General features: G+C 48.7%; 1 protein-coding gene across 4 annotated transcripts in view; it reads left to right on the top strand.

Annotated features, from left to right (window-relative positions):
* The window catches only part of LOC126533657 (poly [ADP-ribose] polymerase tankyrase-like), a 106,510-nt gene that overhangs the window by 43,961 nt on the left and 48,837 nt on the right, over positions 1 to 13,712 (top strand). For all 4 annotated transcript variants that reach the window (XM_050180843.3, XM_050180842.3, XM_050180837.3 and 1 more), the window contains exons 18-30: positions 125 to 231; positions 1,494 to 1,585; positions 1,976 to 2,150; positions 3,691 to 3,899; positions 6,153 to 6,392; positions 7,026 to 7,091; positions 7,196 to 7,252; positions 8,024 to 8,143; positions 8,258 to 8,404; positions 8,937 to 9,341; positions 10,596 to 10,675; positions 11,316 to 11,437; positions 11,843 to 12,065. In XM_050180843.3, the coding sequence (XP_050036800.1) occupies positions 125 to 231; positions 1,494 to 1,585; positions 1,976 to 2,150; positions 3,691 to 3,899; positions 6,153 to 6,392; positions 7,026 to 7,091; positions 7,196 to 7,252; positions 8,024 to 8,143; positions 8,258 to 8,404; positions 8,937 to 9,341; positions 10,596 to 10,675; positions 11,316 to 11,437; positions 11,843 to 12,065 (2,043 nt within the window). The remainder of the gene's footprint in view (positions 1 to 124; positions 232 to 1,493; positions 1,586 to 1,975; positions 2,151 to 3,690; positions 3,900 to 6,152; positions 6,393 to 7,025; positions 7,092 to 7,195; positions 7,253 to 8,023; positions 8,144 to 8,257; positions 8,405 to 8,936; positions 9,342 to 10,595; positions 10,676 to 11,315; positions 11,438 to 11,842; positions 12,066 to 13,712) is intronic.

Genomic DNA, 13,712 nt, shown 5'->3' with positions numbered 1-13,712 from the left:
AGCATGCGTTCTTCAAAAAATAGTTGTAAACAGTGTGCAGGCACTGGTGTAGATTTAATTACGTGGATGACATTGTGCAGTAATAGTGTGTTCACAATCTGGTTTGTGTTCGGTCAATACGCAGAGGGACCTCCGTGCACGCCATCGACAAGAATGGAGACACTCCGCTGCACAAAGCTGCTTGTGCAGGCCGTTCGAGCAACCTGGAGGTGCTTCTTCGCTTTGCCACAGGCACGTCTGGCTCTTCGCTGCAATTTGTCCTCAGTGTTGACATCTGCATCCCTGCATTGCTTTCTATTCACCAGTAGTTTGATTCGTTCTTTCATTGGAAGCTCATGTTGTATCGGCAAGAGGATGAGCTTGGCCACTGAGAAATGTAAAAGGAAGGCTGATGTCTCGGGGGGTCTGTAGAGACCCCTTGTTCTAATAACTGTGAATTGTGATCCCTTGTTTTTAGGGGTGCGTGAATATCAAAATTTTCGAATACGAATGCTTAGCTTCGAATATAGAGTCGAATATTGAATAATGATGCATTTATTGGCAAGTTGGGTTAATTTGTTATGTTGGAACATTGCAATTGCATTGTCAGTATTAAAAGACTACACTATTAAGCTGTTATACTAAAACATTATGTATTTGGCTCATGTTAACTTGGGAAATCGAGTAATTCTCACTAGCTATCCTCTTCAGCCTGTGCCTTATTATACCACATCAAATGCCTGTAAACTCTGAAGCATTTGACCCTGAGCCAGTTGTCACTCATTGCACTTGCTGTGAAGCAATAAGCTCACAATTGGGGATGGTGCCGCACAAAAAAAAAGTGCACCCTCCCTGTCCGCAAACCCGTGCCCCTTGCTGTCGAGAGGCTGGCTTTCCCGCTGAGTTTAGACGTTTATTGGGTAAGTGTGCTTAACAGGCAAAATTTCGTTAGCACGAAACGAACACAGCATTCAGCACAAGATTGCCGCAGTATTCTAAGATTAGACAGGAACAAATGCTAAGCACTATGCTTCCTCCCGCAGAGCCAGCAGTGTATTCCATTTGATTCGAATATTTGCATCCAATTGAACATTTGAACATTTCCGAATATTTATTTTTCGAATGAATACGAATATTAAAAAATATAATATTCGATAATATTCAAACTTTTTGAATATTTGCACACTCCTACTTGTTTTGATAAATTGTGAACAAGAGGTGTATAGAAATCCGGATACTTGATTGCGTTGGTTTTTGACCTGTTCTAAATGAATTCACACAAATCCCTGAAACGTCTTTCTTATTCTGTCTATTGCTTTTCATTTGTCAGGACTTTTTTATTGTTAAGAAGATATTTCAGAGTGTCAATTTCTAAGCTTCTTTTTTTTTTTTAACATTGGTCAGTGGCTTGTTTTATTGTAAAACGGAACCTACAAATCCCAAAGTGTTCTTTTTTCTCTCTCCTTTTTCTTTTTCTCATTGAACACATTGTGTTGCACTGATGGTTGTCACAGGTGCCGAGAAAGGTGGTCCATTCAGTGCGGTGGACCGACCGAACAACGAAGGCTGGACCCCTTTACATCTGGCTGTCAAGAATGGTCACCTGGTAAGTCAGACTTGGGTTGTCGCTGATGCTTTTCGGACCACAATGCCATGTCTGAGGCAAAGCTTGGTGCTTCGCAGGTTTTTCTTGCCCCCTTTGACACGTACACTTCAAGCAACACTCTTTGGGGGTGGCTTGCCATTAGACATAAGTGTTTTACATGTTGCATGTGTAAAGCTCCTGTCACATTTGAATTCAAGGAGTGTTTCATGGTGTCTCTTGTCAAGCACCCAGTGATAGTAGCTAGATGTGGTACTGTAAGCAGAGGCTGGCTTGCAGACACAGATGGGGCACTCCGGTTGTAAGCGTTGCCATCTGAGTGCTCCTGAATCGGAATCAGAAGGCTTTTCAGCCTTGCAAGCAGTACTTGTGCGTTTGCTCTCTGCTCCACAGGAAGCCGCCCAAGTGCTGATGCGTTACAAGGCGGAACCAAATCGCGCCCGTGGTGCTCCGTACAGCCAGATCAGCCCCCTGATGTGCGCAGCACAGGAAGGCAGCTGCGACATGGTGCACGCATTGGTTGAAGGCACTGGTCGAAGGCTGGACGAAGGCACTGTGGAACTGCTAGGTGCCCATTCTGTTTGCTGCATTCTGTCTGCTCCTTTTGTCGCAATAGCCGTTACATCGACATCCCAGGCGCATTTCTGCCATTTATACGGAACATGGTGTTCCGTATAAAGTCCAAGTGCATTAACATCGCGGCCGCACGCTGTATGCTGTGGGTGAGAGTGAAAGCGTGCAAAGGTGAGCTGAAAAGGATGGCAGCTCGATCTCGTGCAAGCAAGGGAGAAAGGCAGGGAGAAAGCGCACTGTTTTCTATTGTGCGCAAGGTAGCAGGGGGAAGGGGGGTGGGGGAATCTACTCCGGCGGCAGCTGTGTATGGCGCGGCCCACGTGGGCCCTATCTTGAAAGCCACCAGCGGTGTGTGCAGAGTTGAAGTGCGTCGAGGGCTGATGGTTTCATGTGCGCTGTGCTCTCACCGCTTAGCTCTCATTGAAGCGAGAGGCAGCACAAAGGTTAATTTGCTCGCTGCTGCTGCCCCTCTTCCTCACGGCAGCGTTTCGACAGAATGTGTCTGCACTCATTGAGTGAGATATGTTTATGTTTGCCTGTGCGCGGCGTGACAGCATGCTTGTTAATTTAGTTAGTAAGCAAATGTTCATAAGTTTATGCAGCCAATAAGACTACTACTATGGTTGTTTCGTATAGCTGTCTAAAAATTTGCTATTGCAGTCGATGCTTCGCCTCTTGGGCGAAACTGCAACATTCTTTAGGTGGGGACGTCTTTTGCTTATTCCTCCACTTTGCATGTGCAGCTTTGTAGCTGTGTAAACTAGGTCGGTCTGTCCCAGAGACTGTGTAATCAAAGGTGGAGACTTGACACCTGTGCACGGTGTGCGCCCTCACTAGGGCTTTGATGTTTTTGATGTGGCCCTATGTACCAGTAGTTAAGATTGACAAACATCCGGTTATTTTTTTTGTGTGTCTGCCGGAGTTGTACAGAATGTTGCACGGATATGTAAGGATATGCAGTACTAGACAAGCTGCCTGGTATGATGCCATGGATATGGCAGTGCTCTTGAAAATTTGAATTTGGACTGGGTATTTAATACAATGCTTCGATTCAGTCCCTGCCTGGTTGCAGCCAAAGTGAATTAGGTGGGCATGTCTTCTGCAGCAATGCTGAATGAAAAATATACGTTTTCCTGGGGAGAAAGAAATGGCATGTCTTCCGTACATTCGTTGCCCCATAGCACTGGCAAGGCAAGTGCCATAGGAATCGCCATTGTGGTCAGATGCATTCATGTCGACCAGTCAAGGTTAATTACTTGGCAAGGGCGAACTGTAGAATTGAACAAAAGGCTTGGCCCCTAGAAATGTATGGACACCGGCCACAGCCTTTCATTGGGATCAAATTAACCGAAAAATCCAGAAGACTGCTGTATTTTTATTTTGCAGCTGCCCTTAGGCTAACCAATCTTGCTCACACACTGTCAGGTATTTCGTGCAATGTTCTCTACCATAGATACATCTGTAGTCGAGGCTGACTTGATGTGTGACACTGATCTGGTTCTCGTCGACTGACGCATTTTACGTGTGTGTTCCAGATGAGTGTGGGCGCAGTGCATTGACCCATGCCGTGCTTAACGGCCAGACAGCCGTGTGTGCCAAGCTGTTGCGCCTCGGCTCCAATCCCAACCGAGCCGACGTCGGGGGCAACACGCTGGTACACTACGCAGCTGCCTACGGGTGGCTGAGTTGCCTGCGCCTGCTCGTTGAGGCTGGGGCAGCACCTCACAAGCAAAACAGTTCCAAGGTGAGGTTACGTGTAACGGGCATGCTCTTGTTGTCTGTACGAGTGCAACAAGTCTTGAGAGTAATGGTTATCAAATGGTTTCAGTAAAACTTCATTTGGGCCTAGTTGGTGATAACCCACCCCATATCAAATGATTATTGACAGCAGCTGAACAAGGGAAGCCTTGGACTGGGCTAGTGTTATGACGAAGGCAAGTCCCCTTGTCGAAATGTTGACCTTGTTCAGCCAGGGAGAAAAGAGAAGGCTAGGCAAGCCTATCCTAATATAACAGGCCTCCATCTCCCCTTCAGTCACGAATTACGATAGACTGTCGATGAATGTGGGAAATTTACAGAATTTTTGCCAAGGGGCTGGAGACTCCATAGAAAGCAAGTCAGGGTGGGATGAGAATGACTCTGTGCATGTTATGGAGACCCATCATAATTATAATAATTAAATATTCATTTATGGTACCGTCAGTCACGCTACATCTCTATTAAAATATTGAATCATCCGCATGAATTACGTGCACAGGTTAATTATTGGGTGCAAGCATTACAACAAGGGAAAAAAATCTTTTGCTATTACTACCGAAATGCCCCACTTCAAGCGTCCTGTCAAACAGGGTAGTGCCTTCACCAAAGCGGCCGTCTGAAGTGTGTGGGAGATATGGGGTTCTCCTCCGTGCTCTTGGGACAAAGGAACGACAACACAGTAGTGCAAACAATCACAAGGGCATTTACTGCACCTTTCATAGATCAATGCCTGCTAGCCGAGTTGCTATCCACAAAACATGCCGATGGGCGCGCGACAAATCTAGAAGTCCGACTTGCCGCGACCTGATAGCGAGCGAATATGTTCGCCCCATGCTGGATCCCAACTCCAGGTCGTTCGCACGTACTGTCACGTGAACGGTGTCCAAGGCGGCCACGCGAGACGGTCTCGCAGAAGCATGGGTCAGCGCACGCGCGGCACGGCACGTCCGTTCCGCTTGCTTCCCGAACCCAAAAAGAGCAAGCGCCTTGTCCCTTGGCGGCCGAGTAACCCCGCCGCGGCGCGACACTCGCGCCATCTTTCACACCGCGCTTGTACCACTCCGACCGCCGCGGGCGCCAGGCCACGCGAGCCGTGCGGGAAAACAGCATATCAGGGGATGCGTGAGAGTCGCGCATTCCCACAAGTGACACATTTCATTTAGAAGTGAAATGGGTGTACTTTAGGAAATCAGAATATTTAGTTTACTCAAAACTTGATGTTCATTGTCTATCCCTTGCAACCACTGCATAGTAATGGCAAAAATAAGTTGCATCCACAGACATGTACACCATGACTGAAGGGGATATTCATGTCTGTCTTTGGCCTTCTGTGTGTTCTTGCATAGGGTGTATCACTAAATAAATGCGTGGTATAGAATGAAGCTCTGAGGAGGAAGCTTTTAGCATGCGTTAGCAGGTGCCACTTATACAGTTAAACCTTTATACGTTGAACTTCAACACAACAAAATTTCACTGCCGTTGCGAAGGAATATTCAGACAGCAAATGAAAACTGCCACGTGTGCAGATGCTCAAATTGTTGAATTAATGCGGCTGCCAAAGCGGGGCAACGTAACAAGGCCCTGTCATTGTGTTCCGTATAAAGTCCAAGTGCGATAAGATCATATCACATCTCTCGCCATATGCGCCATATGCTATGGGTGCGTGAGTAGGCTCACGAGGGTGATGCGAAAAGGATGGTGGCTTGATGAGTGCAGCCTTCCTGCGCTGGCAAGGGGAAAGAGGTGGCGGGACGGAATGGGAGGCCAGGTTGGCTCCAATTTCCCTCTTCAGTGCAGCCATGGTGGCGCTTGGCCGTCAGTGTGGCTGAGTGCATGCGCAGCCCATGTGCCATGTTTTAGCGGTAATCTCTCGCATGTGCAAAGACTGGGTGAGCTGAGATGGCAAGGCATCAAGCACTGTCGCCCCGCTGTGGTTGCTTAGTGGCTATGGTGTTGGGCCACGACGGCCACATTTCGATGGGAGTGAAATGTGAAAACATCCGTGTACTTAGATGTATGTCCACGTTAAAGAACCCTGGGTGGTCCAAATTATTTCGGAGTCTCCTACTACGGCGTGCCTTAAATCAGATTGTGGTTATGGCACGTAAAGCCCCATAATTTAATTTTAGCTCCCAGGCGGCCAGAATTTACCCAGAGCCCTCCACTACGGCCTCTCTCATAGTCTGCAAGTTGCTTTGGAACGTTTAAATCTCGAACATGATCGTGTGTTTGTGTGCAGGTCACACCAGTGCAAGTGGCCTTCCTCAAGGGTCACATGGGCGTGGTGGACTACTTGCTGGACCAGCCAGGCGTGGAGCTCAATGCCGACTCCCCCGCGGACTCTAGCACCACAGGACGGACCCTGGCCATGCGTGCGTTGCGTTCACGCCTCAGCAGCTCCGTCTACACCCGGCTGCAGTTTCTGTTCGAGCGGCAGGGCTCGGATGCCAACAAAGTGGACCAGGAAGGCAACAATGCTGTGAGTTGTACTTCACAAATCCTAGCCGTAGCAGTAGTACCGTGTATACAGCATAAATATCCCGCTCCAATTTATTTATTTAGTTACCCTCGGGGCCTTTGGGGCGTTACGGAGGGGGTGGGTACATGGTTGAGCAAGAACAGAATCTAAAGTTGCAGATGAAATCAAGAAAAAAAAAACAAAGAAAAACAAAGCACACACATACAGAAAGCGCATAGTGCAGGGCTTTAAAAAAAGCGTTCGAGGTACAAAGAAAGAGGGTGAGACAGTGAACTTGAAGGGATTTTACCAGGGCAGTTTACTGGCTCTTTATGCATCACCATAAAGGTGCAGAAAAATTCCAGAAAGGCACTGTTGTCGTTTTGTTGCATTTTGCGGAACGAGTAAAAAAAAACTCGCCCAAGTTAGCAGCTTTCTCGCTACGTTGCCAAGACCGTGATAAAGTTGTGACAGTGCATGATACAGGACAAATGTGGGAGAAATTAAAGCCACGTCAATCAATCGGTAAATAAACTTGCTGAATGACCCACGGTGAATTTGTTTAGGGCAGTAGCCATCACAAGGGATGGCGGTGCTTGCCCTCACTGTGTCCTTCTTGAGGTTGATGTTAGCTTGTGATTTCTGTTGTCGCAGTTACACCACCTGGTCCTGGCTGACAGCGAGTTCCGACAACGACAGAGCTTAGAGGAACTGGACTTGGTGAGTGCCACACACGCAGTTACCACTTTTGTTGAAGCAAACTAGCGTTGCGTTGCATTGAGCAGCGAGTCTTATCGTCACCTCCTCCTTTTGCTGTTTTCCAGAAGCAACCATCATTAGACATTGCTCACATAGAAGCTATGCAAGCCCGGCTGGAAAAGGTGGGTGTCTCGTTAAACTTCTAATTTGAGGCATTGAAGATGCGTGCCTTTTCAGTTACACCAGCTGTGGAGCTTGGAAGCGTTTTTAAGTTCGGAAAAGAAGGGATTCTTTTTTTTTTTTTTTTTTTTCTTCTGGTTGAGGTTTGCTCCTTACTTAAGGAAAATTGTCCTAGTCTAGTGGTAAGATAAATAAATCCTGCCCTCTTACAGAGACGTTGTGCTGGCAGTAAGTGGCAGAATGTTTTTCCTTTCTAGCTACACTTTGTTTTGTACACGCTCTGCATGCCATCCAAGAAGTCACAGCCATCACAAGTTTGAGAGAAAAAAACGGGGCAAACAATGTCGCTCGCTGGGACAGTTTCTGTGTGCGCCATCGTGCTATACCACTGCCACTAAAGCTAGTATTTCTGGTCATCTGACCAGTTTTCAGCTGAGATCATTCTTGGTCACTTGAATCTCCACCTACCAGCGAACCATGGTTTTATTGTTTAGTAAGTGCTTATGAACAGGAAGGTGGTAGTATCAGTAGTAATTGGTTGTTCATTTGACTTCATGATGAAGGAAAGTAAGGGAATTATTCTTTGACCACACTGTAACTGTCCAGCTGTATCTGCCGACACCTGAACGGTGGTCAGCAGTTGGGGTGAGGTTGGTGACAGGGAGAGAAGACGAAGCAGGAGGGCGAATGGAGGCCCATGCCTGTTATGTGGCAGCATAGCAACCTGTCCTCAAACTGAGGGTTGAAGCCAGACGTGTTTCTCGTGTCTACAGGAGCGTAAAGAACATGACCATTGGTTGGAGCGGGCCACGTCATTTCTTTTGGGCAGTGGTTGCAGCCCCACTGCTCTCAACAAGGAACAGCTGAGTCCGTTGTCTCTGGCTCTGCACAAGGTGAGGTGCCTTGCTTGGCCCTTCCCGCCCGCTAAGAAAAAACATCTGTTCCCTTCTTAGTTTGGTGGATACTGATTTCTCCCGCTGTGTGTGCTTCTGTTTGCGTGGCGGTAGGGGAGCCTCCTGGTCGTGCAGCTCTTGGTGGAAGCCGGCAACCAACCCGAACCGGCTGCGCTGGAAGCCTCTCCGGACTTCCTGCGCCAGGTCGCCCTGTTCGCCAGGCAGAGGGACGTCCTGCCACTGCTCAACACCCTCCTCAAGGTGTGTCTGCTGCGCATTGCTAGAGTGCTAGAGTAAAGTTGCGAAGGAGGTAGGCTTGGGGCTGCATTTTACAACCCCTGTGTGGTGTTTTTTGTTAGACCATATAGAATTGTAAGTATTGCCTGAACTAGGTAGCGTGGTTGTAGCCCTTGAGATGAATTATTCGTTGCGGCAGACAGTATTCACACGAGTAATCAAAGTGGGTAATCGACTAATTAAAAATTTATTTTCCGTTAATCACTTTATGGAACTTATTGCAATTTATGACCCACAACCTGTGGAGAGGCTTCACTGGGGCATTCAGCCACAAAGGCTCAGGTGAAGCATGGCAGGGGCAAAAGTGGACACAATAGCCAATCTTGTCACAAGCACCATTTGTTTGCCGACCCCTCTGCCATCACTTTGTGTATGGTTTCTAACTTTCTCATGCTGGTGTTTCGATGGTGCTTTTCTCAGGCAGGGGATGTCACAATTAATTGCGGGCCATCTTTTCTTTTCTTTTTTTGCCTTCTCACCTTCTTACCACTTGTAGCCTCCTCCTCCGAGTCCCGAAGGAGTCAAGCTCGAGGAGGAGCCGCGATCGCTCCGCGACATCCTCCGCATGCAGGCCAACGGGCACGACCGCGACGGCCTCACCCCACTGCTGGTGGCCCTGCGAACCCTCGGTGAGCTGCGCAAGCCGACGGAAGAGCAGAGCGGCCGACTGCACGCGCTGCTGCGTTTTCTCCTGGAGGAGCTGGGGGCCGACGCGGCTGCGGCAGTGCGGGGTATGCGGGGGGGCCCCTCGGCCCTGCACCTGGCGGCTCGCTGCCCTGGGGCGGCGGCCGTGGACCTCCTGCTCCAGCACAAGCCCCTGCTCGAGCCGCCGGACCAGGACGGCCTGACCCCCCTGGCACGAGCAGTGGCCAGTGGGAACAGCGCTGCTGTGCACTCCTTGGTAGGTCTTCGAGTATTCGCACGCATCGTGTTGCTTTTAACAGCAACAGCCAATTTGGGATCTCACTCCTTCCCTCGCTGAAAAGTTTCTCAGAAACACTATTTTGCATTGATTGTTGTTGGTAGTGGCGGGAAAGTCGATGTTGGCCGTGAAGCTTAGCTAGCCTCCTGAAATCATGGGTTCACAACAATTCGAATATTTCTATCTTTGCTAATAATCAACCAATTTGAAATGTTCTTGTGGTAGAAAGCTCCCTGGAGTGCACATAACTTCCAGCGCATAACCAAAATTTGCCATGTGTCCTGTTGAGGGGCCCTTTAAAAGATGTGCTGGGTGTTGGGACACAGGACCACCCCTGTTGAGAAAATGACCAGCTTGCGCCAAGCCTGGGCAGTGTGGAAAACAGTGTAGTGTAATTCTTAAGCTGAGCATGCCAATTACGTCCACGCTTCACTAACACACTGCTAAGGAATTACTGGTTTTAATGCAGCAGTTGTTGGTGCCTGAATCAGGGTCAACTCTGGTGAATGCGTGAAGGCACAGTCGCGCAGAGTGGACATGCTTGGCATGTTCTATGGTGCCTCAATGCACCGTGCTGTTCTGCTACTAAGCACAAGGTCGTAGGGTTGTATACTAATAGCTGTAGTCGGCATTCCTCGTGGGATCTAGGTACAAGAATGTTTATGTTGATGTGGTTACACTCGCCCAAATGTGGCCCAGATCAATCTGGAACCCTCTGCTATTGCATATCTTCCCATAGCCCAGGTGTTCCTTCGGGACACCTGCCCTTGTAGATCGTCGGGTGCCCTAGTGGGGCGTAGTAATTGTTAAATTAAATTATGGGGTTTTACGTGCCAAAACCACTTTCTGATTATGAGGCACTCCGTAGTGGAGGACTCCGGAAATTTCGACCACCTGGGGTTCTTTAACGTGCACCTAAATCTAAGTACACGGGTGTTTTCGCATTTCGCCCCCATCGAAACGCGGCCGCCGTGGCCGGGATTCAATCCCGCGACCTCGTGCTCAGCAGCCTAACACCTAGTAATTGTGTGTATCATAACCAGCACCAAGATTACCTACATAGCACAATTGATTGTCTCTAGTCTCCCTGACAATTAGTGTGTCTGCTTGAAAAGCCTTGAAGTCTCAGCTATTAAGAGATTGATTGACTGATCGCACTTTTCTTTTTATGGAAAGAACACTGTGGCTCTAAGTGAGATTCTCCTGAGTGGTGGGTGATGCTGAATGTTGCAGGTTGCTGCTGGGGCCAGTGTCAATGTGGATTTGCATGATGGTGGGCCATACCCCGTAAGCCTCCTGGTCTATGCTGCCATGTGAGTGACTTCCCCTTGCTATCGGTCTCTAGTTCCACTTACTGTGCATTCACTTGTTGCTCTTTTATTTTTGCTTGCATACCGTCACTGGGTGGTGACAGCAAAGAGGCAGAAAACGTTGCCAGAAAGAGTGAACAGAAAAGCTAGTTCATCATGGACGTGAACTTTAGGAGAGTTTGCTGTTGGGCTAGCTGGCACAAGATTTCGAAATTCAACAACAGCGCCAGGATACAGAGCAAGAACTTGAGACGCACACTTGCGCCCAGAAAGCAGACGGCGCTCAAATGACGATGGTCGTGCACACACTTGGTAGTCAAACCTAATCGCGCTGCAGTCGAACCACGTTACAACAAAGTTGCATTGAAAACAAAAGCGCTTTTGTTATATCCAATATTTATTATAAGCATATATTTGTTACATGCTGATATCTGTGGTAAACATGTTAGATTTGCTTTGTTATACCAAATAAGACATGATATTCGTGGTCATATCTTTAGTAGGGGCCAGATGAGCTTAAGGGCAACAAAACGCCACTAGAATGCTGTTGCATTCTGTCAAATTCGAGTGGCATTTTCTTAGCTGGCGCTGGGTCGACATGGCCATGGAGGCACTGCTAAAGCGATGCATTTTCTCTTGGCAGGAACAATCTCCCCGGTGAGCTCATCCAGCTTCTCCTGAAGCACAAAGCCAACCCAAGGGCTTGCAACCATGCCTCTGGCAACAACGCCCTTCATTACGTGGTCTCACACCGGAGCAACCCAGGTAAGCATTACCCTTGGCTTGGATAGTATCTTGGGCCAAGAATTGTGCACTTGTTTCGTCAAAACTGAGTCTTGCTTGCTTGCTGCAGCATAGTGAGTGCTGTGAAGGGATTGTGTGGCGGCTGTTTGTTCGTCAAGCAAGAACAGATCATTGTGCATCGCTTATATCCTTTCTGATTCACTTAAAGCGATGAAGAAAGTAGCTTCACACGTTTGTTGCGGCAAGGGTCAAGAGCGGGGCACAGTGGTTATTCTCCCCCATGCTACTGTGAAAAAGGTCGCTGCTGCAGTGACTTAGGACGTTGAGATCGTAACTGCAAACTGCTACTTGCCGCGAGCCTGTTGTCCTTCCGTAGCTTGTGGGCACCTTCATTGCTCACGCTGAACTCCTCTTCACGTGAAACAGACCTCCTGGATACCGTGCGTGCACTCCTGGACGCCGGGATCGACGTCAACTCGTTGAACCTCAGGGGTCGCGCACCGCTGCACCTGGCAGCCAATGCGCACACCGGCATGGCCGAATGCTCGACGGCCCTCGAAGAGCTGCTGCTGCAGAAAGGGGCACGGGCGGACGCCAAGGACACCCGAGGGCGCGTCCCGTTGCACTACGCTTTCGTCAAAATCCACAGGCAAGCTTCTTTTTCTTTTTCTTCTTCTCTCAGTGTTAATGGAACGACAATGTTTCTACTGGGGCTCGAGGTGGACAGAAATATGAAAAATTTGGGAAATTTTTGGGAAACTGTGGCAAGCTTGGGAACATGGCGAAAAAGATGGTGGTCCTACTCTCAATCCCTGTACCAGAATGAAAGGTTGCACTCTAAAGTAAGTTGGACAGTTCACTTTGTAGCACCCCGCTACAGTTATGTGGGTGACATTTCTTTCTTTTCCATGAAGGCAATGGCTGTACACTGCAGCTTTCTTGTACCACATGTCCCATACTTGTGCCAATCAATATCAACAAAAGCATCTACAGTCAAACCTCGATATATCGAACACGGATATATCGAATTATTGCGTATATCGAACAATTTCCATATCACATGGAAAATCGCATGCATTTTTAATTCTTTATTTCGAATGGGGCCGGATGTAAAATGGGTATATCGAACTCCGCCGCCCCAGACCAAGTGCGCTCTGTTGACATGAGGCGAGCTTTCCCGCAACACTCTCGAAGATAGCGGCGGCGCGATCGGCGTTCCAGACTGCTGCGTACGACAGCTGCCCACATCGGTTGCGCCGAGGGCGCCATTTGAACGTAGCGGCGTACACACGCGGCGGCTTGGAGCCAGCACGGCCGCCTCGATCACGCGCGCACCTATGCGCGCACGGCGGGGCAAGCCGCCTCGATCACGCGCGCACGGCGGGGCTTGCCCCCGCCGTGCGCGCGTGATCGAGGCGGCCGTGGAGCCAGTTGGAGCGCTTTGTCGGTGCTGAGCCACACATCATGTGCATTGCGGACTTCGTTGGCGGTGACGACAGCACCGGAACAGTGGCGGAGTTAACAGACGTGGAGATCGCGGCAGAAGTGACTGCTGAGCGGCCAAACGAAGACGCTGCCGAGGCTGATCCAGCAAGCGCTGATGTTGCCCCGCTCCCGACTGCAACTGAGGCTGTAGCTGCTTTGGCCGTTGTACGCCGCTACTGCGGCGCAATAGAAGTCACCGGACTGTCTCTTGTGGACCGTTTGGACTATGTTGAGGACGCCGTGGTCAAGCACGCGGTTGCCAATATGAAGCAGGCTACGCTGCTTCAGTACTTTCAGCGAACTAAATAAATACTTTGTTTGAAGCTTCATGTGAGTATCTATTGCGCCACGATTGGTTCATTGATTGATTTGCGCTAGTTTTTGACGCGTTTTCTACGATATTTTATATATCGAATTCTGGCTATATCGAACTATTTTGCGATCACCGCGCTGTTCGATATATCGAGGTTCGACTGTAGTAATAGCAGTGTACTGCCCACAGATTGTAAATGCAGGCGTTTTAGTGCCTTTTATAAGACCACCTGCATGTTATCATCTCATCATAGTGGCTCTTCCAGCTAGTGGGCCACATATTTACAACACTCAAGATGAGACGCAACATGAAATTGACAGTATGTGCATTGATATCAACTACTACAATATGATCAGCCATTACACAGCAACAATCAAAAGAAACTTGCCTGCTCGTTACTTGTGTAGAGTGGCCGTCTAGCGTCAGTCTTATTTCGTGTTCCATTTTGTTGCAATTTCTAATATGTTTGGCTGTGTCCTACCATCCTTTTATGTTAGT

Source organism: Dermacentor andersoni, chromosome 7, assembly GCF_023375885.2.
Source record: "Dermacentor andersoni chromosome 7, qqDerAnde1_hic_scaffold, whole genome shotgun sequence".
NCBI classification, from domain to species: Eukaryota; Metazoa; Arthropoda; class Arachnida; order Ixodida; family Ixodidae; genus Dermacentor; species Dermacentor andersoni.
The sequence above is the reverse complement of the archived record's forward strand: the minus strand, read 5'-3'. Positions and strand labels throughout refer to the sequence as shown.